At 45.1% G+C, this 26,939-nt stretch overlaps 1 protein-coding gene across 1 annotated transcript in view; it reads left to right on the plus strand.

The window, feature by feature from the left end:
* The window catches only part of LOC126267234 (uncharacterized), a 451,503-nt gene that overhangs the window by 341,628 nt on the left and 82,936 nt on the right, over positions 1–26,939 (plus strand). The window contains exon 10 of the mRNA XM_049972216.1: positions 6,549–6,752. Within this exon, the coding sequence (XP_049828173.1) occupies positions 6,549–6,752 (204 nt within the window). The remainder of the gene's footprint in view (positions 1–6,548; positions 6,753–26,939) is intronic.

A 26,939-nucleotide genomic window follows, 5' to 3' on the forward strand; every position in this document is an offset into this window, starting at 1 on the left:
TTCAATAGCAAGCAACACTGGCTCAGCAACGTACCTTACAACTCGACATATACCTTAAGAAGTGAGGAAGTGCACCCATCACATACGCAACTCGGAGGAATTCCTACACCGCGTCAGGCAGCTACAGATCACGGATTCTGACATCATGGTCAGTTTCGACGCGGTCTCCCTCTTCACCCGCTACGGCTGATATATTCACTTGAGCTGATTGGAGAAAATTTCGGCGGTGCTCTCCCAGACTTACTAAGTTACATATTGACCTCGAAGTACCTCCTTTATGGGGGTCAGTTCTAAGAGCAAACGGAAGGGGTGGCAATGATCAGCACACTCTCACCGATGGTGGTCGATCTGTTTATGAAGATATTCGAAGAGAAGGCACCTGCGTCGGACCCAGATCAACCGAAATGCTTTTTTTAGATACTTGGATGACATCTTTGTTATATGGCCCCACGGGAGGGAGAAGCTCGATGTTTTCTTGGACAACCAAACTCACGCCACCCTAACATTAAATTCACCGCGGAACCGGAGAAGGATGGACTTCTCCCATTCCTAGATGTACTAGTCAAGATAAAGGCAAAGTATGTACCGAAAATCCCTCCGGTAGCCACTTTTACCTGCAAGCCACCAGTTGCCACCATTTGGAACAGAAAAATAGCGTACTCAGAACTCTGGTTCACCGGGTACGAACTCTGTCAGATCCTGATAATTCGGTGTCAGAGACAATCTTTATTCTAGAAAAATGGATACTCTTCTAAGAGGTGTTTAACAGGTGCTGGGCCCTCATTCCCAGCCAGAGGATTCTGAAGAAGTAGATGAAGAAACGAAGAAGGTTGCTTCATGTCGAGCCGGTATCTGACAAAATCAGCAAAATTCTCTTCAAACATAACATCAAGAGCGTGTTTCATCCACCCACCAATATTAAGGCGTTTACCGTATACCTTGTGAATGAGGTGTGGCATACATCGGCCAGACGACTACGACACTTGACGTCAGGTGCAAACGACACGAGAGGCACACCAGACTGAGACAGGCAATTAAGTCAGCGACTACCAAGCACTGTTTAGAACTCGGTCATTGTATGAACTATAACGGAGACAAAGATTGTAAACAAACATCGAGATACTGGGACAGCGTCGTGAAAGAATCTACTGAGATTCAGGTCGCGGAAAACCTCGTTAAGCAGGACAGCGGTTTCCAGCTGACCTCTGCCTGCAAACCAGCACTCGATCTTCTGAAGACACAACGGAGGTCACATCAAGATCTCAGGGGGCACAAGTATGAAGAGGGAGTTAAAGAAAATAGCCCAGAACATATAACAATAGGGCCGGCCGGAGTAGCTGAGCGGTTCTAGGCACTACAGCCTGGAACTGTGTGACCGCTACAGTCGCAAGTTCGAATCCTCTCTCGGGCATTGATGTGTGTGATGTCCTTAGGTTAGTTAGGTTTAAGTAGTTCTAAGTTCTAGGGGACTGATGACCTCAGACGTTAAGTCCAATAGTGCTCAGAGCCATTTGACCCATTTGTAATAATTGACGCACGTGAAATGGCATCTCAGAGAACAGATTCAATACCTATGAACGTTATATGGAGTCTCGACAGCTAATTTGACCACCTGCGGCTGAAAGTAACACTGCAGCCGCTCCAGGCGGTTACGGTTCTCGTACAGCACGCCTGACACGTTATGCCACGGTAAGAGAACGTCTCAGGTCACAGGAGGGCTTAAATGACGACAATCGCGAGATAAAATGTCTGGCACGACCTGAACGTCATTCAGAACTTCTTAGAGCATGACTGACAACGGTCAATAATCACAAAGTACGCCCACAGCGCTCAGAACGGCCGCGGTTAGAAGAAAACATTACATCCGCTGCTACTGGTAGGTGCGTACCACGGACAAAGCACCCGACGGGGTTGCGGGCCCCAGACAGTGTGGCTAGCGCTACATAGGCATAAATACAGACTTGCTCCACACTGGTATCAGTATCAGACAGCACCTGAAGAAGACTGCGAGTCATGAAGTTGAAATATCGTGCAAGGAAGACGTGGATAACCTGCAGGAACCCGACTGTTCGACATGGAAGCTGCATCGTCTTTATCAGCACCTAGTTATAGTCTGTGTACCCGGACAAAGAGGGTGGAGCTAATTTTAAACCATTGAATCTGTACTGTAATTTGATGCGCTAAGGAGACAGAGAGTCTTTTATACGACTTGTTTCTTGTAACGAGCACAATCTGTTATAAGACAGTTTTCAGCTGTGTATTCACGTATTCGCTCTGAAAAGTCCTATATATTGGTGAGAAATATTGTTTGTATGATTTATTCGACATTTTAATGGAATTCAGCAAAAACGACAACGGAAAATTATTGATCGCGAAAGTGTAGCTGAATGGCAGTCAAATAATTGTATAACATTTTTGGTAAAGCTTGTTTTTGAGTGCCAATATTAACTTCGTTTGGCTACAACAGCGAAAAAGAAAAGCAAGAGCAGTTACGGAATAACATTTAGTGAAAATAGTATGTTGGGTTACAGCTGTCTTAGGAGTACATTAAAAAGGCAAGGAAGCTACATTAGCTATGACACAAAAAACATTTTATGTAGGGTTTATTTGTGTAATACAGAAGTATATCTAAACTAAACACTTAACTTTGCTTTACTACACCTGGCCTCAAGCCTTTATTATTATCATTATCACTTATTAAGGTTAATCTTCCTTCATAACAAGAACTCGACAACGTTTTGCGGGTAGTTCAAGATACTGAAAATTAAATTACAAACCTCATAGTTTCAATTCCATGAATGTGAATAACAAATTTATCGGCTTCCATGAAATTCAAATGACTGATACCAAGGAATTTACAATTCCAATTAGGTGTGCAAATTAGGTGCCGCTGCAATATCCATACAATTGCCACGCCTTCATTTAGTAGTTTTAACCTCTACGAAACAGAGGTGGGCCGTGATACCAAGGTCTTGTGGTCGATTATACACTGGCACTACCTGCGTCAGTCTCTCCTGGCCAGCTCATTCGCATCCACAACATGTGGTAACTGTCTGCTCCCATCCGTGTCTGTTTTCCTGGCACTGCATGCTTATGCAACGTTGGAGGCCAAGTTTTCGAAACTTCTCTGTTCGTTCTCACCTATTCGTTGACAAAAAAATCTGTTATTCGACTTATTCTGTCTCTTTCCATGAATAACTTTCCTCTGAAGTACTAGTCCAAGAAAACCTGCAAGGAAACTTCTGAGAGATTTAAAAAAACAGGGAAGGAGTACTGCCGGATGGAGGATGTCTGCCACATATTGACATCTCATAGTGTTAGGGTACATTGATCACGAAAAGAAAAAATTCCGAATCCATTACCTAAAAAGTTTCTGGATACTAAGGAGACTTAATAACGGAAATCATTTACTCACGAAAGAGTAAGAAGAGAGATATGCTGCGATATTCAATGAGAAGTAATGGTTTCGTGTAAGAACGAGACTTCAGTGATAGAGCAGAATCAATTACACCATGGTTCTACATGTCACGATTGGTCACTGGTTAATATGTCCTGCCAGATTAAAACTGTTTTCTGTACCGCGATCCGAACACTGAAACTCGCCTATCGCAAGGGTACTATTATTTTCACAAAATTTTATTTCGGAGCTAAAGTTCACACAATTTCATTAACAAAAACTAATTTACTTCACAAATAATTATATACGTTGTTGCGTACATTGTTCATCCCCCTCATTTCAGTATCGAAATGGTGGTGATAGGTCTTTCAGTTGTTACGCATTCTGTTTGTCTTCTTTGGGAAGGAAAACATATGTTTGTAGCATCTGTGCGTTGTTCATGTTGCCTCCTTCCGGATGCGACTGTCATTTTCCCTTTTGTGCTGAATTTATTTTAAAATTTATTGTACGCATAGACCAGTAACAGATGCCTGTATCTGGAGGAGCCCAGAATTTGAAGAAAATTTCTATCACCCCTCGTCCGCTGGTACTATGTTGGTCGCCAATAGTGGTTTAAATGAAGCAAAAGGAAACAAAAATTGGATATTGATAACGTGGGCCCAGTTCCTCGCTACCGAATTGATTACCATTCCCGATCTTCAGTGAAGTCTGTATTATACAAGGACCAACGTTGGTGAGAGCAAGAAGAAGCTTCCTCAGCTTGCAGTTGAAGTGATTGTAGGGGATGAATGTTGGCACTATTCTAGGTAAAACCAATTTCTTTCCATTAAATTTAGTCACTATTTTCCATTGGATGCTTTATTTTTATTTTTTTTTTTACCTCACCCCTCAATTACAATTCGAGATGGTCTGTAAAATATCTCGGCTCCTACCTCGTCTGTATTCAGTCTATGCAATTTATTAACAATCCAAAAATTCATTTATATGACGGAATAGATCAAAACTGGCGAAAATTTGTTGAACAAGAGTAACGTTCTTTTCGTGCTTAAGGTTCCTCAATTCTCCAACTGTGAAGTCGCTATCATCACTGAGTAAATTATCTTGAAAGAACATAATGTTTCACTTAATTATCCTCTCATGTAATTCTTATCTAGTTGTTCAAGAAAACTTTTACAGTGTTGTTTTACTCATTACTAGGCAACCCCTTAAGAGGAATCCGCTTTGAATACTACAAAATGCTAACCATTACCTACTGGCCAATGAAATGACTTTCAGCTTAACCTAAAGTTTGATTTGTGTGTTTTGGTGTCAACGATGGACCTTCGTCTTCTCAGCGATCAGTTCAAACAGACAACTACATTATCGGTTTTAGCCACACAAACATTAATGATGATAAATTATTTTCACATTATGTGTCGTTTCTTATATGTATTGTCCACCATTTGTCATCTGCGATTGCAGCTTTGTGATATCCTTCACTTGGAACAGCTTCATGGGAAGAATGGCAATGTTTGAGTTACATTGCCATATCATAACTGCTTAGAACGAATGAGCAAACGCCATATAAATTTCAACCAATAATGCAGATTTACAGTCTAAACTACAAAATTCCACACCGGAATTGAAGTATGGATTATCAATGGCATGTCTTCCTTCCTTCGTTTTTTTCTGGGGACAGAAACTCATAGCTTCCATAGGAGTCGAGATACAGGTGAAAAGAATGTTCAAACGCCTTACATCTGCGGTGCTTTCCACAACAGGTGCGTCATGCAACATAGTATCAGCATATCTTGCAGGGGCTAAATATACCGATGGGAATGGATGAACAGAGAGAGGGGAGAGCATGAATTGAATTGTCAGAGGAAGGGAGAATGAGATGGACAGAGAAAGTGTAGAGGAGTAGATGGAGAGATAGAGTGGAAAGGAAGGGATGGTCTGATAAAGAGAGATAGAGTGGAAAGGAAGGGATGGTCTGATAAAGAGGGAGGATAGGAAGAGATGGACAGAGACAAGCGAGAGGAGATTGGAAGATGGAGTTGGGGATGGTCAGGAGTAGGGGGACAAAGAGAGCAGTAGGAGGTGATAGAGACAGGGAGCAGGAGGAGGAGATTGCCAGAGATAAGGGGAGGAGGAAAGAGGGAGAAGAAAGGGAGTGAATGGAGAGATGCAGAGGAATAGGAAGAGGTAGAGACAGGTGACAGTAAATGGAGAGAGAGAGGAAGGGTGAGTTTGCCTGAGAGTTGAAGATGGAGCTTAATAGCAGGTATACGGGGAGGAGGAGATCGACAGAGGTAGAGATGGGGATGGTCAAAGAGAGAGGAGCAGAGAGTCAGGAACATGAGGGAGGAGGGGACAGACAGAGAAAGTGGACAGGAGGAGTCAGACAGAGGGGTGGGAGGAGAAGTAGAAGGGGTAGGATGAGGAGGAGGAGATCGACAGACATCGGGGGGGCGGGGGGGTGGAGAAGGAACAGGTGGGGAGAAGAGAAGATGTTTGATATACGAAACGTGTGCATGGGTGAGGTGAGGGGGAAAGATTTTAATAAAATTCGTGTAGATGTTTATGGAGATTTTAGTTTAATTATTTGACTGGCATAAGAGGTTGTGTACTTCACAGAACCGGCGATATATATTATCCTTTTCCAACACTTATTCACCAGTTTTCCACTCCTGTGTCAATGACGTTTTCGTGCTGGATCTCATTCTCTCGTGAGACGTGTCAAGTTCAATTTTTTGTTCGAATCTCAAATCCTTGTAAAACTCTCTTTGCTGTATTCACATTTCTGCCAGATCCCTTGCAACGTCTCGGTCGCAGCGTACTTCGGTAATATTGTTCACAAGCAACGTGAATATCTGGATTCTAAAATATCAGTTAAGGTGTGCTGTTTCGAACAAATTCATATTGAATTATTTTATAGCACATAGAGTGTCAAAACCTTCCTTCCTTTCTCTCCTCTCGCCACCTCAGCAAGTTACACTCATAATAACATTTCTGTCTCTGTGTCTTGTGAAGAAATTTCACTTTGTACGTTGTGTGCATATCTATGTTGTCAATACTGCGAGTCACGTTTGACGTCTAGCGACAGATGGCATGCGTATGGCAAGTTGTGGTTTCCACGTCGCTCAACACGCGCGTGCGCGCTGTGTCGCAGCTTGGTGTCCCGCTGGCTGCGGGCCCGGCCGGTGCGTGCCGCCCGGTCGCTGCGAGTGCCCCCCGGGCAGGGCCGGGCCTCGCTGCTGGGACCTCCAGTGCGGCACCGGCGCCGACAGCGTCGTCTGCCGGAACGGCGGCCACTGCGGACCCGACGGCTCCTGCGTCTGTGCCGACGGCTGGACCGGACGCGGCTGCGCCACGCGTGAGTAGCCAGAGCCCACAAAGAGAACACTGCGAGCAGCAGCAGCTACGCACAGGAGAGTGGCGTTTGTAAAGCAAGCATTCCGTTGAGGCACTGCAGAAGGCCATAAGGGCACAGCCGAGGCGGGAAACGTAATGGTCCGCCGCATCCCACTGCACCATTAGCTAGGAGGCACAGCTTTTCTCTACCTCTCTACCACCTGTCGACTGCATTCTTATTATACATCGGGTGTTACGTCAGGCTGCGACCTGCTACTGCTGACGTTTTTGCATCAGTGTGCTAGTCTGTAGCCAAAGTTCATTTTCGCAGTTCACAGACAATGCCGTTTTCTTAAAGAATATTTCATTGAGTAAAAAATAATGTCGATTTTACTCCGTCTTTTGCCACTGTATAAAATCTTATTTGGATGATACATGTTCGCTTCGTTTAAAGCTTCTTTAGTATTCGGTTTTTTCACTTCCACTTTACTTCCTTGCTCTCTTCCATATACCGGGTGGTCCATTGATAGTGACTGGGCCAAATATCTCACGAAATAAGCATCAAACGAAAAAACTACAAAGAACGAAACTTGTCTAGCCTGAAGAGGGAAACCGCTAGATGGCGTTGCCATAGGTAAAAAATGGTTCAAATGGCTATGAGCACTATGGGACTTAACAGCTATGGTCATCAGTCCCCTAGAACTTATAACTACTTAAACCTAACTAACCTAAGGACAGTACACACCACCCAGTATTCACGAGGCAGAGAAAATCCCTGACCCCGCTGGGAATCGAACCCGGGACCCCTGGCGTGTGCCATAGGTAAAACGGATATCAACTGCGTTTTTTTTAATACATATTCGTGTAGTACGTAAATAAATATAAACATTTCAGTTGGACCGCTTTTTCCGCTTTGTTATGGATGGTGCTCTAATAGTCACAAACGTATAATACGTGGTATCACGTAACAGTCCGCCAGTGCGGACGGTATTTGCTTAGCGATACATTACCCGTGTTGAAATGCACCGTTTACCAATTGCGGAAAAGGTCGATATCGTGTTGAAGTATGGATATTGTGATAAAAATGCCCAACAGGCGTGTGCTATGTATCCTGCTCGGTATCCTGGACGATATCATCCAAGTGTCCAGACCATTCGCCGGCAGTTACGTTATTTAAGGAAACAGGAAGCGTTCAGCCACATGTGAAACGTCAACCACGACCTGCAACAAATGATGATGCCCAAGTAGGTGTCTTAGCTGCTGTCGCGGCTAATTCGCACATCAGCAGCAGACAAATTGCGCGAGAATCGGAAATCTCAAAAATTTCAGTGTTGAGAGGAATGTCGTTAGACGTATTGCCAAATGAATTGAGGTTGAAGAACATCATTTTGAGCATTTATTGCATTATTGTGGCGTTTACGGGTAATCACGCTGTAACACCATGCGTTCTCAGAAATGATAAGTTCACAAAGGTACATGTTAAACATTGGACCAACCGAAATAAAATGTTCAAACGTACCTACGTTCCGTATTTTAATTTAAAAAACCTACCTGTTACCACCTGTTTGTCTAAAAATGTGAGCCATATGTTTGTGGCTATTACAGCGCCATCTATCACAAAGCGAAAAAACAGGGTCCAACTAAAACATTCATATCTCTTTACGTACTACACGAATATGTAATAAAAATGGGAGTTCCTATTTTTAAAAAAAACGCAGTTGATATCCGTTTGACCTATGACAGCGCCATCTAGCGGGCCAACCATAGCGCCATCTGGTTTCCCTCTTCAAGCTAGACAAGTTTCGTTCATTGTAGTTTGTTCGTTTGAACCTTATTTCGTGTGATATTTGGCCCGGTCATGATCAAAGGACTACTCTGTATAGACTACTATTTGAGCTTACTGCACTCCACTGTGTCGTAACCAGGCAACATAATTACGTTCGTAAATTAATAATGGAAAGCATTAGTGTACAAGTCGAAGCTATGTTCCCGTTGACACCAGCGAAGTCGCTGTTAAGAGCCACCAGTGGTGGTCACTCATTACATAACGGAAGTAATAATCCGCAGTAGGAGTTCTTACATCTAAATCTACATCTACATTTACACTCCGCAAGCCACTCAACTGTGTGTGGCGGAGGGCACTTTATGTGCCACTGTCATTACCTCTCTTTCCTGTTCCAGTCTCGTATGGTTCGCGGGAAGAACGACTGTCTGAAAGCCTCCGTGCGCGCTCTAATCTCTCTAATTTTACATTCGTGATCTCCTCGGGAGGTATAAGTAGGGGGAGGCAATATATTCGATACCTCATCCAGAAACGCACCCTCTCGAAACCTGGCGTGCAAGCTACACCGCGATGCAGAGCGCCTCTCTTGCAGAGTTTACCACTTGAGTTTTTTAAACATCTCCGTAACGCTGTCACTGTTACCAAATAACCCTGTGATGAAACGCGCCGCTCTTCTTTGGATCTTCTCTATCTCCTCCGTCAACCCGATCTGATACGGATCCCACACTGATGAGCAATACTCAAGTATAGGTCGAAAGAATGTTTTGTAAGCCACCTCCTTTGTTAATGGACTACATTTTCTAAGGACTCTCCCAATGAATGTCAACCTGGTACCCGCCTTACCAACAATTAATTTATATGATCATTCCACTTCAAATCGTTCCGTGCGCATACTCCCAGATATTTTACAGAAGTAACTGCTACCAGTGTTTGTTCCGCTATCATATAATCATACAATAAATGATCCTTCTTTCTATGTATTCGCAATACATTACATTTGTCTATGTTAAGGGTCAGTTGCCATTCCCTGCACCAAGTGCCTATCCGCTGCAGATCTTCCTGCATTTCGCTACAATTTTCTAATGCTGCAACTTCTCTGTATACAACAGCATCATCTGCGAAAAGCCGCATGGAACTTCCGACACTATCTACTAGGTCATTTATATATATTGTGAAAAGCAATGGTCCATAACCCTCCCCCGTGGCACACCAGAGGTTACTTTAACGTCAGTAGACGTCTCTCCATTGATAACAACATGCTGTGTACTGTTTGCTAAAAACTCTTCAATCCAGCCACACAGCTGCTCTGATATTCCGTAGGCTCTTACTTTGTTTATCAGGCGACAGTGCGGAACTGTATCGAACGCCTTCCGGAAGTCAAGAAAAATAGCATCTACCTGGGAGCCTGTATCTAATATTTTCTGGGTCTCATTCACAAATAAAGTGAGTTGGGTACCACACGATCGCTGTTTCCGGAATCCATGTTGATTCCTACAGAGTAGATTCTGGGATTCCAAAAACGACATGATACTCGACCAAAAAACATGTTCCAAAATTCTACAACAGATCGACGTCAGAGATATAGGTCTATAGTTTTGCACATCTTCTTGACGACCCTTCTTGAAGACTGGGACTTCCTGTGCTATTTTCGAATCATTTGGAACCTTCCTCTAGAGACTTGCGGTACACGGCTGTTAGAAGGGGGGAAAGTTCTTTCGCGTACTCTGTGTAGAATCGAATTGGTATCCCGCCAGGTCCAGTGGACTTTACTCTGTTGAGTGATTCCTGTTGCTTTTCTATTCCTTGGACACGTATTTTGATGTCAGCCATTTTTTCGTTTGTGCGAGGATTTAGAGAAGGAACTGCAGTGCGGTCTTCCTCTGTGAAACAGCTTTGGAAAAAGGAATTTAGTATTTCAGCTTTACGCGTGTCATTCTCTGTTTCAATACCATCATCATCATCCCGGAGTGTCTGGATATACTGTTTCGAGCCACTGATTTAACGTAAGACCAGAACTTCCTAAAATTTTCTGTCAAGTCGGTACATAGAATTGTACTTTCAAATTCACTGAACGCTTCACGCATAGCCATCCTTACGCTAGCTTTGACATCGTTTAGCTTCTGTTTGTCTGAGAGGTTTTGGCTGCGTTTAAACTTGAGTGAAGCTCTCTTTGCTTTCGCAGTAGTTTCCTAACTTTGTTGTTGTACCACGGTGGGTTTTTCCCGTCCCTCACAGTTTTAATCGGATCGTACCTATCTAAAACGCATTTTACGATTGCCTTGAACTTTTTTCTTAAACACTCAACATTGTCAGTGTCGGAACAGAAATTTTCGTTTTGATCGGTTAGGTAGTCTGAAATCTGCCTTCTATTACTCTTGCTAAACAGATAAACCTTCCTCCCTTTTTTTATATTCCTATTAACTTCCATATTCAGGGATGCTGCAACGGCCTTATGATCACTGATTCCCTGTTCTGCACATACAGAGTCGAAAAGTTCGCGTCTGTTTGTTATCAGTAGGTCCGAGATGTTATCTCCACGAGTCGGTTCTCTGTTTAATTGCTCGAGGTAATTTTCGGATAGTGCACTCAGTATAATGTCACTCGATGCTCTGTCCGTACCACCCGTCCTAAACATCTGAGTGTCCCAGTCTATATCTGGTAAATTGAAATCTCCACCTAAGACTATAATATGCTGAGAAAATTTATGTGAAATGTATTCCAAATTTTCTCTCAGTTGTTCTGCCTCTAATGCTGCTGAGTCGGAAGGTCGGTAAAAGGAGCCAATTATTAGCCTAGTTCGGTTGTTGAGTGTAACCTCCACCCATAATAATTCACAGGAACTATCCACTTCTATTTCACTACAGGATAAACTACTACTAACTGCGACAAACACGCCACCACCGGTTGCATGCAATCTATCCTTTCTAAACACGGTCTGTGTCTTTGTAAAAATTTCGGCAGAATTTATCTCTGGTTTCAGCCAGCTTTATGTACCTATAACGATTTCAGCTTCGGTGCTTTCTATCAGCGCTTGAAGTTCCGGTACTTTACCAACGCAGCTTCGACAGTTTACAATTACAATACCGATTGCTGCTTGGTCCCCGCATGTCCTGACTTTGCACTGTACCCGTTGAGGCTGTTGCCCTTTCTGTACTTGTCCGAGGCCATCTAACCTAAAAAACAGCCCAGCCCACGACACACATCCCTGCTACCCGTGTAGCCGCTTGTTGCGTGTAGTGGACTCCTTACCTATCCAGCGGAACCCTAAACCCCTCCACCCTATGGCGCAAGTCGAGGAATCAACAGCCCACATGGTCGCAGAACCGTCTCAGCCTCTAATTCAGACCCTCCACTCGGCTCTGTACCAAAGGTCCGCAGTCAGTCCTGTCGACGATGCTGCAGATGGTGAACTCTGCTTTCATCCCGCTAGCGAGACTGGCAGTCTTCACCAAATCAGATAGCCGCCGGAAACCAGAGAGGATTTCCTCCGATCCATAGCGACACACATCATTCCTGCCGACATGAGTGACCACCTGCAGATGGGTGCACCCTGTACCCTTCATGGCACCCGGAAAGACCCTTTCCACATCTGGAATGACTCCCCCCGGTATGCACACGGAATGCACATTGGTTTTCTTCCCCTCTCTTGCTGCCATATCCCTAAGGGGCCCCATTACGCGCCTGACGTTGGAGCTCCCAACTACCAGTAAGGCCACCCTCTGCGACCTCCCGGATCTTGCAGACTGAGGGGAAACCTCTGGAATAGGACAAGCAGCCATGTCAGGCTGAAGATCAGTATCAGCCTGAGACAGAGCCTGAAACCGGTTCGTCAGATAAACCGGAGAGGCCTTCCGTTCAGCCCTCCGGAATGTCTTTCGCCCCCTGCCACACCATGAGACGACCTCCCACTCTACCACAGGTGAGGTATGAGCCTCAATGCGGGCAGTATCCCGGACAACCCCAGTCTAAGTCCGATCGGGGAATGCGTGGGACGAGCTGGCCGTCCCCGACAAACCCCCATCCGGACCCCCACTGTGATGCCCATTGGCAACAGCCTCAAGCTGTGTGACCGAAGCCAACACTGCCTGAAGCTGGGAATGAAGGGATGCCAACTCAGCCTGCATCCGAACACAGCAGTTGCAGTCCCTATCCATGCTAAAAACTGTTGTGCAAAGAACGTCGGAGCTAATCTACAGAGAGCGCAAACAAATCATCACAAAATTTAAGCGGTTATTAAAATACAAGAGTGCCTAGTAAATGCAGCAATGCTGCTACTTGCGCACTGCTGCCACTGCTCGGCGGCGGTAGGAGACTACCCGCTTTTACACTATTCAGGTACTAAAACGCGATGCTACAACTCTCAAATATTATAATACACCCGAAATTTATGAATTAAACAATGCAAGTACCAAAAACACTCAAAGAAATTAAGAATTAAAATGTGTAACAAATGAGTGAGCTAGGAGTATACGACTTGCTGCTGCAGCTACTTATCCAACGGCGGCAGGGAGCTGGAAGAGCCTCAGGTTGTGGACTGTTCGCCGTGAGCGCTGGAATAACTCCTGCATTCTGGGCACACGAGGCGCGTGACTTAAGCGAGGAACTTTCCACAAAAGATCTCAATAGTAGGACATGTTTTGAAGGACTAACAACATCTCATAAGGCAAGAAATCAATAGGAGAGGCATCTCCGTCGTCAAGCAGAAAAGTATATAGACCAATGGGCTCGGAGTCCTGAATCAGTGCAAAGTAGAAAGTCAGTAGGTGAAGACATTTCGAGCCTGCGACGTCTGTTTCGGTAAACATTTACTGGCTTTTCTGTGTGCCTCAGAACTGTAACTGAATGTTAGTGGCAGTTACCTTTTCTTGACATACTCTCAGTCCTCAGTCGACTGAATGTATGACATTTGTAATTGTATCTGCTCTTCGTTTAAGTTCTTTACTTAGTCATTGCAGTGCCAGTATTTTAGGTAAAAGTATTAAATCTTTAGTATAAGTGACAAAGTAGCATGAGGCCATTATGCAATACTGCGGTAACAATGCTCGCCATCAGTCATGTTATCTCCACATGTAGGGCACAGTAACAGATGCCCAAGTGAGGTGCAAAGCGAGGACAGCAGAGAGCAGCGGTAAGCTGGAACGCTCAGCAAAGAACCATGTGCACTACTGTCCATTAAAATTGCTACCTCAAGAAGAAATGCAGATGATAAACGGGTATTCATTGGACAAATATATTATACTAGAACTGACATGTGATTACAAGGACCTGCAACATGCGGTCGTGCATTATCCTGCTGAATTGTAGGGTTTCGCAGGGATCGAATGAAGGGTAGAGCCACGGGTCGAAACACATCTGAAATGTAACGTCCACTTTTCAAAGTACCGTCAATGCGAACAAGAGGTGATCGAGACGTGTAACCAATGGCACCCCATACCATCACGCCAGGTGATACGCCAGTATGGCGATGACGAATACACGCTTCCAATGTGTGTTCACCGCGATGTCGCCAAACACGGATGCGACCATCATGATGCTGTAAACAGAACCGTGATTCATCAGAAAAATGACATTTTGCCATTCGTGCACCCAGGTTCGTCGTTGAGCACACCATCGCAGGCGCTCCTGTCTGTGATGCAGCGTCAAGGGTAACCGCAACCATGGTCTCCGAGCTGATAGTCCATACTGCTGCAAACGTTGTCGAACTGTTCGTGCAGATGGTTGTTGTCTTGCAAACGTCCCCATCCGCTGACTCAGGGATCAAGACGTGGCTGCACGATCCGTTACAGCACTGCTAGTGATACGAGGCCGTTGGGATCCAGCACGGCGTTCCGTATTACCCTCCTGAAACCACCGATTCCATATTCTGCTAACACTCATTGGATCTCGACCAACGCGAACAGCAATGTCGTGATACGATAAACCGCAATCGCAATTGGCTACAATCCGACTTTTATCAAAGTCGGAAACATGATGGTACGCATTTCTCCTCCTTACACTAGGCTTCACAATAACGTTTCACCAGGCAACGCCGGTCAACTGCTGTTTGTGTATGAGAAGTCGGTTGGAAACTTTCCTCCTGTCAGCACGTTGTAGGTGTCGCCACCGGCGCCAACCTTGTGTGAATGCTCTGAGAAGCTGATCTTCCTGTCGGTCGCGTCTGTAGCACGTCATGTTCGTGGTGTAACAGTTTTAATGTTTAGTAGTGCAGTAAGCTAGTCACTGCCACCACACTCGAGTGAGTCTCTTTGTTATAGGTGACGTGACTTATCACCAGGTTTTTCAGAAACAAATGACAAGCCACAGAGTACAAACAGTCTGAATTTGAGGATAGGGCGTCATTGGATTCAGGGGCTTCGTCATCGCTGAGTAGTTGCGCCACGACGCCGGAGCACCGCTGGACTCCGAAATGACGGCACAACGCCAGCAGCAGCTTTTCGATCGAGACCAGGTTGCATCTGCAGCCGGACTGGGTCCTTCACGGGACTTGGTGCCACACCCACGCCACCATGCTGCCTGTGTCTGCAGCCGCCGACTCTGGGGTCCAGGGACGGACTCAGCGTCATAACGCCAGCCGCCATCTAACTACTGTCCGAGGGGTACAGATCGAGACCCGTGCACACCCGCCTCCGCCACCGCTGAGTGAAAGGCAGCGGGGCAGCCGCCTGGCATGTCGCTCTGCGAGGAAGTGCCACTCCCGCAACTGGCCGTGGCCTTTCCTTCGCCGCTGTGCCGGAGTCTTGACGCAGCGACGCTGGGTGCCGTCGTAGTATCCGACGCCAGCTGCCACCGTCCAGCGCTAGCGAGGAGAGACGTGCCTGACTCATGCAGACCTGAAGATATCATAAAGCAATATTCTTAAACTGTTGGAAACATTTCTACTGACTCTCCACCACCTATGGGCCCACCACACAGGCACCACTCCCTACAGTGATACCACCATAGAGTGATCCACACAATGGTGTGAGGAGCGCCGACATCACAGTAATCAACTGCGGAGGGTATGCCGTCCCTGCAGCATGTCGTTCAAATGGTTCAAATGGCTGTGAGCACTATGGGACTTAACATCATAGGTCATCAGTCCCCTAGAACTTAGAACTACTTAAACCTAATTAACCCAAGGACATCACACACATTCATGCCCGACGCAGGATTCGAATCTGCGATAGTAGCGGTAGCGCGGTTCCAGAAGACTGAAGCGCCTAGAACCGCTCGGCCACACCGGCCGGCAGCATGTCGTTCGAGCCAGAGCCCGCAGTCTCTGTTGTTATGTTGTGTACGCGGGACAACAGCTGGTCAAACATTAAACAAAGTAAATCGCCAAACAAACGTTAATTTTGAGAAGTTATTTTATTTTATTTTCACAAGCAGATTCGGCATTTCAATCTGCGACCTTCAGGCCCCATTTGCACCTAATGTATAAACGTTTAAACGTATCGATATTGGCATTCTTCAGCCATGGATGTAGTGAAATCGTATTTCAGGCGCTTCCCTTTAAGACTTGAAAAGTCGACAATAGGTATCAAAATGGTAGAAGTGGCTCTAAGCACTAAGGGACTTAACATCTGAGGTCATCAGTCCCCTAGACTTGGAGCTGCTTAAGATTAACTAACCTAAGGACATCACACACATCCATGCCCAAGACAGGATTCGAAATTGCGACCGTAGCAGCAGCGCGGTTCCAGACTGAAGCGCCTAGAACCGCTCAGCCACAGCGGACGGCCCGTAGGTATCACTAGTGCAGAAGCGTTGCATTTATTGGTGCATCTCGTGGATCAGTTGAGAGCGGATAGTGTGGTTTCGTTTAATGAACTGGCAGGGTAGAATCGTGAGACATACACGTTGAAGTCACAAATTCTAGGAATGGATACGACGGTGGTGAATGTTCGTTCAACTTTCTCCGGCAGAGCGTCTGAGGATATATTGGAATTTACAGAGGACTTACAGGGTTACAATTATTGAACTATTTGAAAAAAAGTAAATTATTTATAAACTAAGGCGTGCACACACTATTTTCAACATGTAAATGTTAATACAGATATTCGGATTTAGGTTGCGACATTTTTAAAATGCCTGCCAGCATTGGCGTTGATGTAGCGCAGGCGGAAAGCGAAATTCTGCGTGAATCGCTCAGGCGTAGTAACATCGATGCTGTCAATGACCTCCTGAATGGCTTTTTACAGCTCATCAGTGGCTTTCCGGCTATTGCTGTACACCTTGCCTTTGATTACAGCTACACAAAAATTAGTAGCATGTGTTCAGATCCGGAGAATATGATGGCCAGTCGCTGCCGATGGCAGTGGTATCTGGCTACCCTAGAGGAAAGCAATCCCGATAGTGCTCCTCCAGGCCACAGAACGCTCTACTGCTTCGATGGTGTTTAGCTCGTCTTGCATGAAGCATATATATTCTAATTCAGCGTCACTTTGGATAATGTGGATGAAAATGGTTCAAATGGCTCTGAGCACTATGGAACTTAACAGCTGTGGTCATCAGTCCCCTAGAACTTAGAACTAATAAAACCTAACTAACCTAAGGACATCACACACATCCATGCCCCAGGCCGGATTCGAACCTGCGACCGTAGCAGTTCCGCGGTTCCGGACAGCGCGCCTAGAACCTGCAATGTGGATGAAATCATCTTCCAAAACCTTCCCGTACGATTTGGTAATAACCGTGCCATTAAGGAGTATCGCACCGATTATTCCGTGACTGGACATTGCACACCACAGTCACCTGTTGAGGGTGAAGAGACTTGCCGATCGCTAAATGTGGATTCTCAGTCCCCGAAATGCACTATTTTTGCTTATTGATCAACCCATCCAGACGAAAGTGGGCTTCTTCGCTAATCCAGACCATTCCGCGCATGCTAATTATCATCATGCCTCGCAGACAACAGTGCAGTTTGAACGTCCTAACCCAAAATGTTCAGAAGTTAGGACGCTTTCATTTCATATAGTTCAATAACTTTCACCCTGTAAATTATCAGCTAACGGAGGGGGACTTTAGATAAACTTTATCTCGCGACCTGCTACAACCGTTTGTCAGGAGAAGCAAAATTATTCGTAAGCTGCACAGAAGCGCTGCGAAGTGCACATGCTCTCTAACAACGGTACAGGGAGCATAATGGAGCACAGCTTCCTGCGACCAATCTGGAATGGTATCCAGAAGACAAATTAAGGCGGTAGAAGACTTTGCTGGTAGAATTAGGAAAACGAAAATTAACACATACGAGCTCTGATTAAAAGAGGAGGTAAATAAAGTGGTGCTGCAAGTGTACGAGCAACGAATCCTCTGTGAGCTGCTTGCTGCTTTTTCTTTCACTGCATCAATGGACTGAAATTGGGTTCCTTTTAATGACGATTTGATCTTGGGGATTAAAGGCACATGGTACTAGATTCAGCGACTCAGGTGGGTGGTATGACACCTTAATGCTTTAATTCTCTGTAAATTTCTCAGCATACAATGTGGTATTAGCCTGTGTGTTGTTTTGATGCAGAACCTAGGACTAGTTCTTCCACAATTACGGTTTCTTCCTTTTTTGTAATTTTCTCTCTGATTTGAGCAAGGGCCTCAAGGTAGCAATGATGGTTAATAATATGACCTTCAGAAACGCATTAGATATATGCGGTTCCAAGAAAGTCGAAAAAAAGTCGTTATCTACCCGACCACAGGCCCTAGTCATACGACATTTACATTTACTTTCAATCTTGATTTCCTCGTTTCTTCAGTTTCAGAAACCGATTAAATACTCAACCAAGGGTGAGACCAAAACATATTACCTTCTTTTTCGGTGTTTTAATTCGTTTTTTATGTTGAGGAGCGTCCCTAGCGTGAGTCAATTTCAACGTCTTCTCGTCCATCTTGGAAACGCTTCAATCACTCAAACTCCCGTGTGCGTGATTAACAGTATCCGTCAAACACTTTTTTCAGTAAAAGACAAGTTTCAGTAGACAAACGGAGGCCACGGACGTACTCGTTTGTCTGCAGACGCCAGAGATAACGCATTTGATCGGGAAGGCTTCACAGCTATTGGTCGCTCATCTTTGGCGCAAGCATCCTTACTCTGTAATAACATCAGCCACATCTCGCATAAATTCGAGTACTCTTAAAACTAGAACAACAGTGATAGGAACATTTGCGAAATTATTTCTTGCAGCGTGGAAGTTGTGGAAAATTGAAATACTGCAGTTTGATACAGAATCTTTACTGTTGCTGAACATCATTAAAGTGAATAAAATTGCATTATGTCAACAATCTGCCACACGGCATTCAGCAGTCGCAGAATATGTCTAGTACTAGGTATCACTGATAGGTATACGTATTATAAATAGTAATCATCAAAATAAATAGTGACAGTACCATTGAAAGGTACGAGTAAAGTTACATATCCTGTCAGGAAAGTAAGATTTACATTAAAGGCTGTTGAGAAATGCATAATGGCAGGTTCCATTTTGGTTAATATCAGCACCTCAATATAACCGTTGCATAATTCCGATTCCCCTACGAACCATGGACCTTGCCGTTGGTGGAGAGGCTTGCGTGCCTCAGCGATACAGATAACCGTACAGCAGGTGCAACCAAAACGGAGGGGTATCTGTTGAGAGGCCAGACAAACGTGTGGTTCCTGAAGAGGGGCAGCAGCCTTTTGAGTAGTTGCAGGGAGAACAGTCTGGATGATTGACTGATCGGGATTCGTAACGTTACCCAAAACGACCTTGCTGCGGTGGAACTGCGAACGGCTGAAAGCCAAGGGAAACTACGGCCGTAATTTTTCTTGAGGGAATGCAGCTTTACTGTATGGTTAAATGATGATGGTGACCGTTTGGGTAAAATATTTCGTATGTAAAGTAGTCCCCCATTCGGACCTCTGGGCGGGGGCTACTCAGGAGGACATCGTTGTCAGGAAAAAGAAAAGTGGTGTTCTACAAATAGGAGCGTGGAATGTCATATACTTTAATCGGGCAGGTGGGCTAGAAAATTAAAAAGGGGAAATGGAGAGGTTAAAGTTAGTGTTACGACTTCTGCAGTACTTGTTAGCAGCAGACACAGTGGGTGCCCCAAAGACTGAGATGGCGTGGAGTTTTTCAATTATTTACTGAAATTTCTTTACAAATTCTACATCTACACCTACATACAAACTCCGCAATCCACCATATGGTGCGTGGCGGAGGCTACCTCGTACCACAACTAGCGTCTTCTCTCCCTGTTCCACCCCCAAACAGAACGAGGGAAAAATGCCTGCCTATATGCCTCTGTACGACCCCTAATAGCTCTTATCTTTGTGGTCTTTCCGCGAAATATAAGTTGGCAGCAGGAATATTGTACTGCAGTCAGCCTCAAATGCTGGTTCTCTAAGTTTCCTCAGTAGCGCTTCACGAAAAGAACGCCTCATTTCCTCCGGAGACTCCCACCCGAGTTCCTGAAGCATTTCCGTAACATTCGCGTGACGATCAAATCTACCAGTAACAAATCTAGCAAGCTGCCTCTGAATTGCTTCTATGTCCTCTCTCAATCCGACCTGATAGGGATCCCAAACGCTCGATCAGTACTCAAGATTAGGTTGTTTTATAAGCGGTCTCCTTTACAGTTGAAACAGATCTTCGCAAAAGTCTACCAACGAACCGAAGACGACTATCCGCCTTCCCCACAACAGCCATTACATGCTTGTCCCACTTCATATCGCTCTGCAATGTTACGCCCAAATATTTAATCGACGTGACTGTGTCAAGCGCTACACCACTAATGGAGTATTAAAATATTACGGGATTATTTTTCATATTCATCTGCATTAATTTACATTTACCTATATTTAGAGTTAGCTGCCATTCTTTACACCAGTCACAAATCCTGTCCAAGTCATCTTGTATCCTCCTACAGTCACTCAACGACGACACCTTCCCGTACACCACAGCATCGGCAGGAAACAGCCGCACATTGCTATCCACCCTATCCAAAAGATCATTCATGTAGATAGAAAACAACAGCGGACCTACCACACTTCACTGGGGCACTCCAGATGATACCCTCACCTCCAATGAACACTCACCGCCGAGGACAACGTACTGGGTTCTATTACTTAAGAAGTCTTCGAGCCACTCACATTTTTGGGAACCAATCCCATATGCTCGTACCTTAGTTATGAGCCTACAGTGGGGCACTGAACCAAACGCTTTCCGGAAGTCAAGGAATATGGCATCCGTCTGATACACTTCATCCATGGTTCGCAAGATATCATGTGAAAAAACAGGCGAGTAGCGTTTCGCAGGAGCGATGCTTTCTAAATCTGTGCTGATGCATGGACAGCCACTTCTCAAGGAAATTCATTATATTCGAACTGAGAATATGGTTCAAATGGCTCTGAGCACTATGGGACTTAACTGCTGTGGTCATTAGTCCCCTAGAACTTAGAACTACTTAAACCTAACTAACCTAAGGACATCCCACACATCCATGCCCGAGGCAGGATTCGAACATGCGACCGTAGCAGTCGCACGGTACCGGACTGCGCGCCTAGAACCGCGAGACCACCGCGGCCGGCTGAGAATATGTTAGATAATCCTGCAACAAACCGATGTTAAGGATATTGGTCTGTAATTTTGAGGATCCATCCTTCTGCCCTTCTTATATACAAGCGGCACCTGCGCTTTACTTCCAGTGGCTGGGGGTTTACATTGGGCAAGAGATTCGCGATAAATGCAAGCTAAATAAACAGCCAATGCAGTAGAGTACTCTGTGTAAAACCGAATTGGAATCCCACCAGGACCTGGAGATTTATTTATTTTCAACCCATTCAGCTGCTCACAACCCCAGAGATGTCTACCACTATTTCTTCCATACGAGAATCAAACGGCGGTATGGTTGTACGATCCTCCTGCGTGAAAGACTTCTCAAATGCTAAATTTAAAATTTCAGCTTTCGCTTTGCTGCCTTCCGTTGCCAGGCCCGACTGATCAGTGAGTGACTGGATAGAAGCCTTTGACCCGCTTACGGATTTTACGTAAGACCAGAATTTCCTTGGGTTTTCAGAAAGATCATTTGCTAAGGTATGACGGTGGTAGTGGTTGTATGCTTCGCGCATCGCTCTTTTTACAGCAGCACGGATCTCTACTAACTTTTGCCTCGCAATCTTCCTTTTACCGTGAATACAACTGTCTTTGCTTCATGAGCATTCTCCGAATTGCGCTGTTAAACCACAGTGGGTCTTTTCCGTATGTAACCCACTTTTTCGGCACATACTTGTCCAATGCGTGTTTCACAATGTGTTTAAAATTTGCCCATAATTTTTCCAGGTCCATCGTACCGGAAGTGAATGAATCTTGGTTTCACTTTTGTGTCCAGTGTAGTCACTGGACGCACCACCGTCGACAAGTCTCCCTCAGCTGCCGCGTCAGATGAAGCCTCGGTTATGATCACGGTGCGGACATTGGTGCTCCGGGCTTCATCGCACTATACGTGTGCATATTTGTCTTCCTGCAGACAAGCTCTTCTTCTGACCCATTGCACCTGACTTGGTTATACGAACGGTCGAGTAGCAACGGATGTATCCTGTCGGGCGCTAGTCTCGTGGAGGTGTTGAACTCTTTCATGGTTCTGAATATGGCGCTCTGTATTCGTACGACACTCGTGACAATCACACCACTACGACCAGCTACGACGAACTGCAGTCCGATAAACCACGATACTGCTGTCCTCGAACTCCAGCTCGTGCCGTATACGTACATTCTTATATCTGGAGGCCCAGTATGCGAGCCTCGCAAGCAACGAACAATGAAATCCTTTTTCTGATTGCGGGACCCAGAGCCTGATCTCTTATACAGAAGATGGCGTTACTCCCACATACTTTGTGCGATGACTATGAAACCCTAATCATTTGCACGTCGAAGCCTTTAGTACACTTCATGCCAAATTTTCGTTTCATGCTTGCCGTCGTCATGTCGTTACTGTTTATTGGCTAGTAGTCTATTTACCTGCAGAGGTCAAGAAAGTACAGCTGTAAGAAAATGACAGTTTGGTGTAATCCCCCTCCACAATGATTGGTGAGGGTTAGTGGAGGTAGACTGTGGAAAGTACTGAACTTTTGTGGTCACGAGACGGAGGCAATGAGTCACAAGAGGATACGAGTCGACACATCGGAGCAGCAAAACATCGACTTTCGTCGGAACGCTAAGTGCACTGAATGTTACGACTCTAGCAGTATTCAGCACTCCCGTAATTACTTGATCCGTTTAAGTATAGGTCCGTAGCGTCTTGCTGAATGTTTCTCAGTTTTCAGTAGTTGTGGACCTCTTCATAAAAACTGGTTTAGCTTATTGCGTCAAAGTAACCCAGCCTAATTTTGAATTTCCTTTGGAGGAGGGAGCTTGAGCTATATCGGAGCAGATGCGCTGCAAAATAGGCACGCACTGTAAACCAAAACCGTTTCACATGTCTGTTAATACAGATTATGTAATGAACCAGTAATAATTTTACCATGACATTAAATATATCTGTAACTTTTATGAAATTTGTTAACATGGATTGCTCGCCGCCCACGCCACTGTTCAACAGGGATTGGCTACCAAATGAAGCAGTAGCACCACTTCCGCCAAACCGAACCACCGACCGTTCGTACCACACGACCAGTAACCGCCGTGTTTACCCGCTAGATATCCTAACTGTCACCAGAGCCGGTTCCTGGTTTCCTTTTCTTTAACAGACCCAAGTCCTTGGACTCCGCCGTCTCTAATCGACGCCAGAACGTGTCTCAATAGTACAGTTTACGTTATTTAAATTTTTCGAGCACGCCAGTGAAGCAATAAAATTAAGCAGAACTGATTTACGATGACTGAAACTCTAGATACATGCTATTGTATATTGTTTCTCCTTGTATAATCGAACTTTTGCTTTTTCTTATCATTACTTAATCAGATTATATACTTAAATATGAGTCAATTGCATCTTCTGATCTTGAATCATAGTGTTACTGCGATCCCAGAATGACATGTCACTATTTGTCACTCTGCACCTACAAAGTTGAATCTGTCGCCAGGTGGAAGTGCATGATGTCATCTCTCCAAAGTCCAGTGATGCTGAAGTCACTGAGTTGGTTTGTGACTGCTACAGGTCGATGTCTTGACTTCAGCGTCGGTTGTTGCCGTTTAAAGAAATCTGCTTCGGCATGAAAGAAGGGGAACTTTGGTTTTACATTTTTTCCAACTGTGATTTGAGAGCTGCCAGTCATCTAATTTGGCGAGTTGCGATATTATCCAGTAAGGATAGCCACTGGAGCGGATTTGCTTTAATAGTCCCATTTCGCATGGCCTGGTTTACTAGTATGTCGACAAGCTTAGTATGACAACTACTGATCCGCGGAAGTGCACATATGCTGCGTTTGAATCTACGACGAGTATTCTGTTAATTCTTAAAGTTTCGGTGTCAACATCCCTAGAATTATTGGCCAGCCTCTGGAGCAGGTTAGTTCTAGTACTGATTTCTGTTGATAATTTTTTTCGCGTGTTGTTTGAAGGCGAGTGCCCTGTCGAGAGTGACCCCGAGATACGTAGGGTGTCGATAGTTGTGTAGACCAACAACATGTTTTGTGTTAGCAGAAGAGCCAACGCCGTGTTACGAATGGAGGCCTAAATGCACGCGTTTTAGCTCACGCAGGGTGGCGTGAAGAGGGAAGAAGTTTACTGACGTGAGTTCTGGAACATGACAAGGTTCAAAATTGTTCAAGTGGCTCTGAGTACTATGGGACTTAACATCTGTGGTCATCAGTCCCCTAGAACTTAGAACTACTTAAACCTAACTAACCGAAGGACATCACACACATCCATGCCCGAGGCAGGATTCGAACCTGCGACCGTAGCAGTCACGCGGATCCATACTGAAGCGCCTAGAAAGTCACACCGGCCGGCGAACATGACAAGGAATGAGAATTCAGAAAGCGGATGTAATTTGTTTGATACTTACCTTTAATGCATTAATGATGAACGTCGCTCTTGACGGTACTTGATTCACAAGATTATCTGTTCAGAATTCATTCTTGAAGATAGTAATTATAGTAACTGAATATGGCACCTTGCTAGGTCGTAGCAAATGACGTAGCTGAAGGCTATGCTGAATTGTCGTCTCTGCAAATGAGAGCGTATATAGACAGTGAACCATCGCTAGCAAAGTCGGCTGTACAACTGGGGCGAGTGCTAGGGAGGCTCTCTAGAATAGACCTGCCGTGTGACGGCGCTCGCTCTGCAATCACTGATAGTGTCGACACACGGGTCCGACGTATACTAACGGACCGCGGCTGATTTAGAGGCTACCACCTAGCAAGTGTGGTGTCTGGCGGTGACACCACAACATGGATATCTTCCACACTAGTTTTCGACAACGTACCTCTGTCCGGGAACGGCCCACACCAAAATCTGTCAACTTCCAAAGGCTAGTCTAGGTCGTACCCCAGTTGCCTGTAGCGATCCTTCAACCTGTGTGGCGGAAGGCCATCGCGTCGCCCAGCAAAGACAAGAGTGCCACCTCACCTCGCCTCCGCCGTTGGAAATGAAATCAGCCGCCCATGGCGCGGGGCTGTCTGCAGCCGGCTGCCAACTCAATTTGCGTGGGCGGCCGGGGCGTCGGAGCTGGGCCGGCCTGTGCGGGGGCGTCTCCCCTCCCTACCCCAGCCACTCCCCACCCCCTGCCTTTTACCGCTTCCACTCTGCACAGCTTCCGACGGCGAGACGCAGCCGACGATTACTTCCGCCTTCGGGAATGCCGCTCTCCGCGAACCGGCGTCGCTTCACTCGGTGCAAACAGGCGTCCCTCCTCCCCCCCTCCCTCTCTCTCTCTCTCTCTCTCTCTCTCTCTCGCTCTCTCTCTCTCTGCCGCCACACTAAATATTACGAATCGCCCTGCAGGGAAGTGAGTTTTCCTTCAAAACAGAATCTCTTAAACGAAATTGTCTTCACAGGGCTTTGAGACGTTGTGTCGTCTTCCTTTCTCTTACTGTTGTAGATTCCTCTGCCGCGAAAGTTACGTGTTCTTTTTCTTTAAGTCTCTGTTATTAAGGCGGGCAGTATTCCTGGATGAAATGTCAACTTGTATATTACTGTTCGTGGAGATTACAAAATAAAAACAGAACGAAAAAAATAATTGATTCTGTGAAGGGTAGGCCGCCAACGGTAGTTCATTAGAATTAAATAGATCTGCATATATACTACGCAAACCACAGTACAGTGCATGGTGGAGGATACATTTTTCAAATGTCATCGACTTTTTTCTTCCATTCGAGAATTGTAGATGGGGAAAATGTGTATCTCTGAGTCTCTCTATGCACCCCAATCGCTCGCATCATATTCTCGTTATTCTTGGGTGGGACATACGGTGATGGCAGTGTAACTGCCGCTTCTTCGAATATAATTTCCCTTTTGCTTTTCCTAAGAGTATTTGGCGAAAACTATGTCGTCTTTCATCCAATGATTCCAGTTAGCACCCTCCCAGAATTTCTGTTACACTTCCTTATCGTCTATAACATTCCGTTATGATCCTAGCATAACAAATGCGATTTCGTGCAGATAGCAATTGCATTACCCAGAACCCCTCCAAAAAATCTGTCTTCCCTTCCCTTTACTGAGTTTAGGTGATGATCTGATCTGATACCACTTCTTACAATCGTTTCGTCTCATGTTTGTATAACTTATGGGAATGTAGCAATGTGACGTTGTCGACAACCACCGATGTGTCGCCGCAAAACTGCAGCAAGTAAGCGCTGTGCAAGCGAATTTAAAACCTCGATTGACCGAGAAACTCGTCATGGATAACACACACACACACACACACAAACAAATATAATATATATATATATATATATATATATATATATATATATATATATATATATATATATATATATACAGTAAATGCTAATACCTTCACGAATCAAGTAATCTTGCTTGTCCAAAAAAGGTAGCATTGCACTTCTCCGAAGGCATAATAACAATATCTGGATCTACTCTAAGTAAACGTAAAGCAACCCTCTCTACCGCTGTGATATAATCCTAGAGTGGACGTTCCCAAGTCAACACACGTCGATTTCTCCCTCCTAGACGCTTCTGCAACATTGTTTAAACATAGCCTGTTCAGCAGAACTAATAGTATCAACCACTGGCTAACGCTAGGGAATCAGTGCCAAATTTAAACCTTTCCCTAGCACGGATAAAGCTACCTCGTCAAAAGCTTTCTCCGTGAGATTTTTCTAAGAACGTCGAGACGCAGTATAGACTCCGAGCCACGGAAACGTTCAGACTTCGCTAAGTGCCAGGCAGTTACAGAAAGGGTTTCAAGTCAGATTGCGTCGATGAAAAGAAAAGGAGAAACTTTTTTACTTGGTAAAGAGCGTAGTTTCTGTTTAAATTCTGTATGGAATCCTGCTCTCTCACTTGCCAGAAAACAGAG

This window comes from Schistocerca gregaria, chromosome 4, assembly GCF_023897955.1.
Source record: "Schistocerca gregaria isolate iqSchGreg1 chromosome 4, iqSchGreg1.2, whole genome shotgun sequence".
Taxonomy (NCBI): domain Eukaryota; kingdom Metazoa; phylum Arthropoda; class Insecta; order Orthoptera; family Acrididae; genus Schistocerca; species Schistocerca gregaria.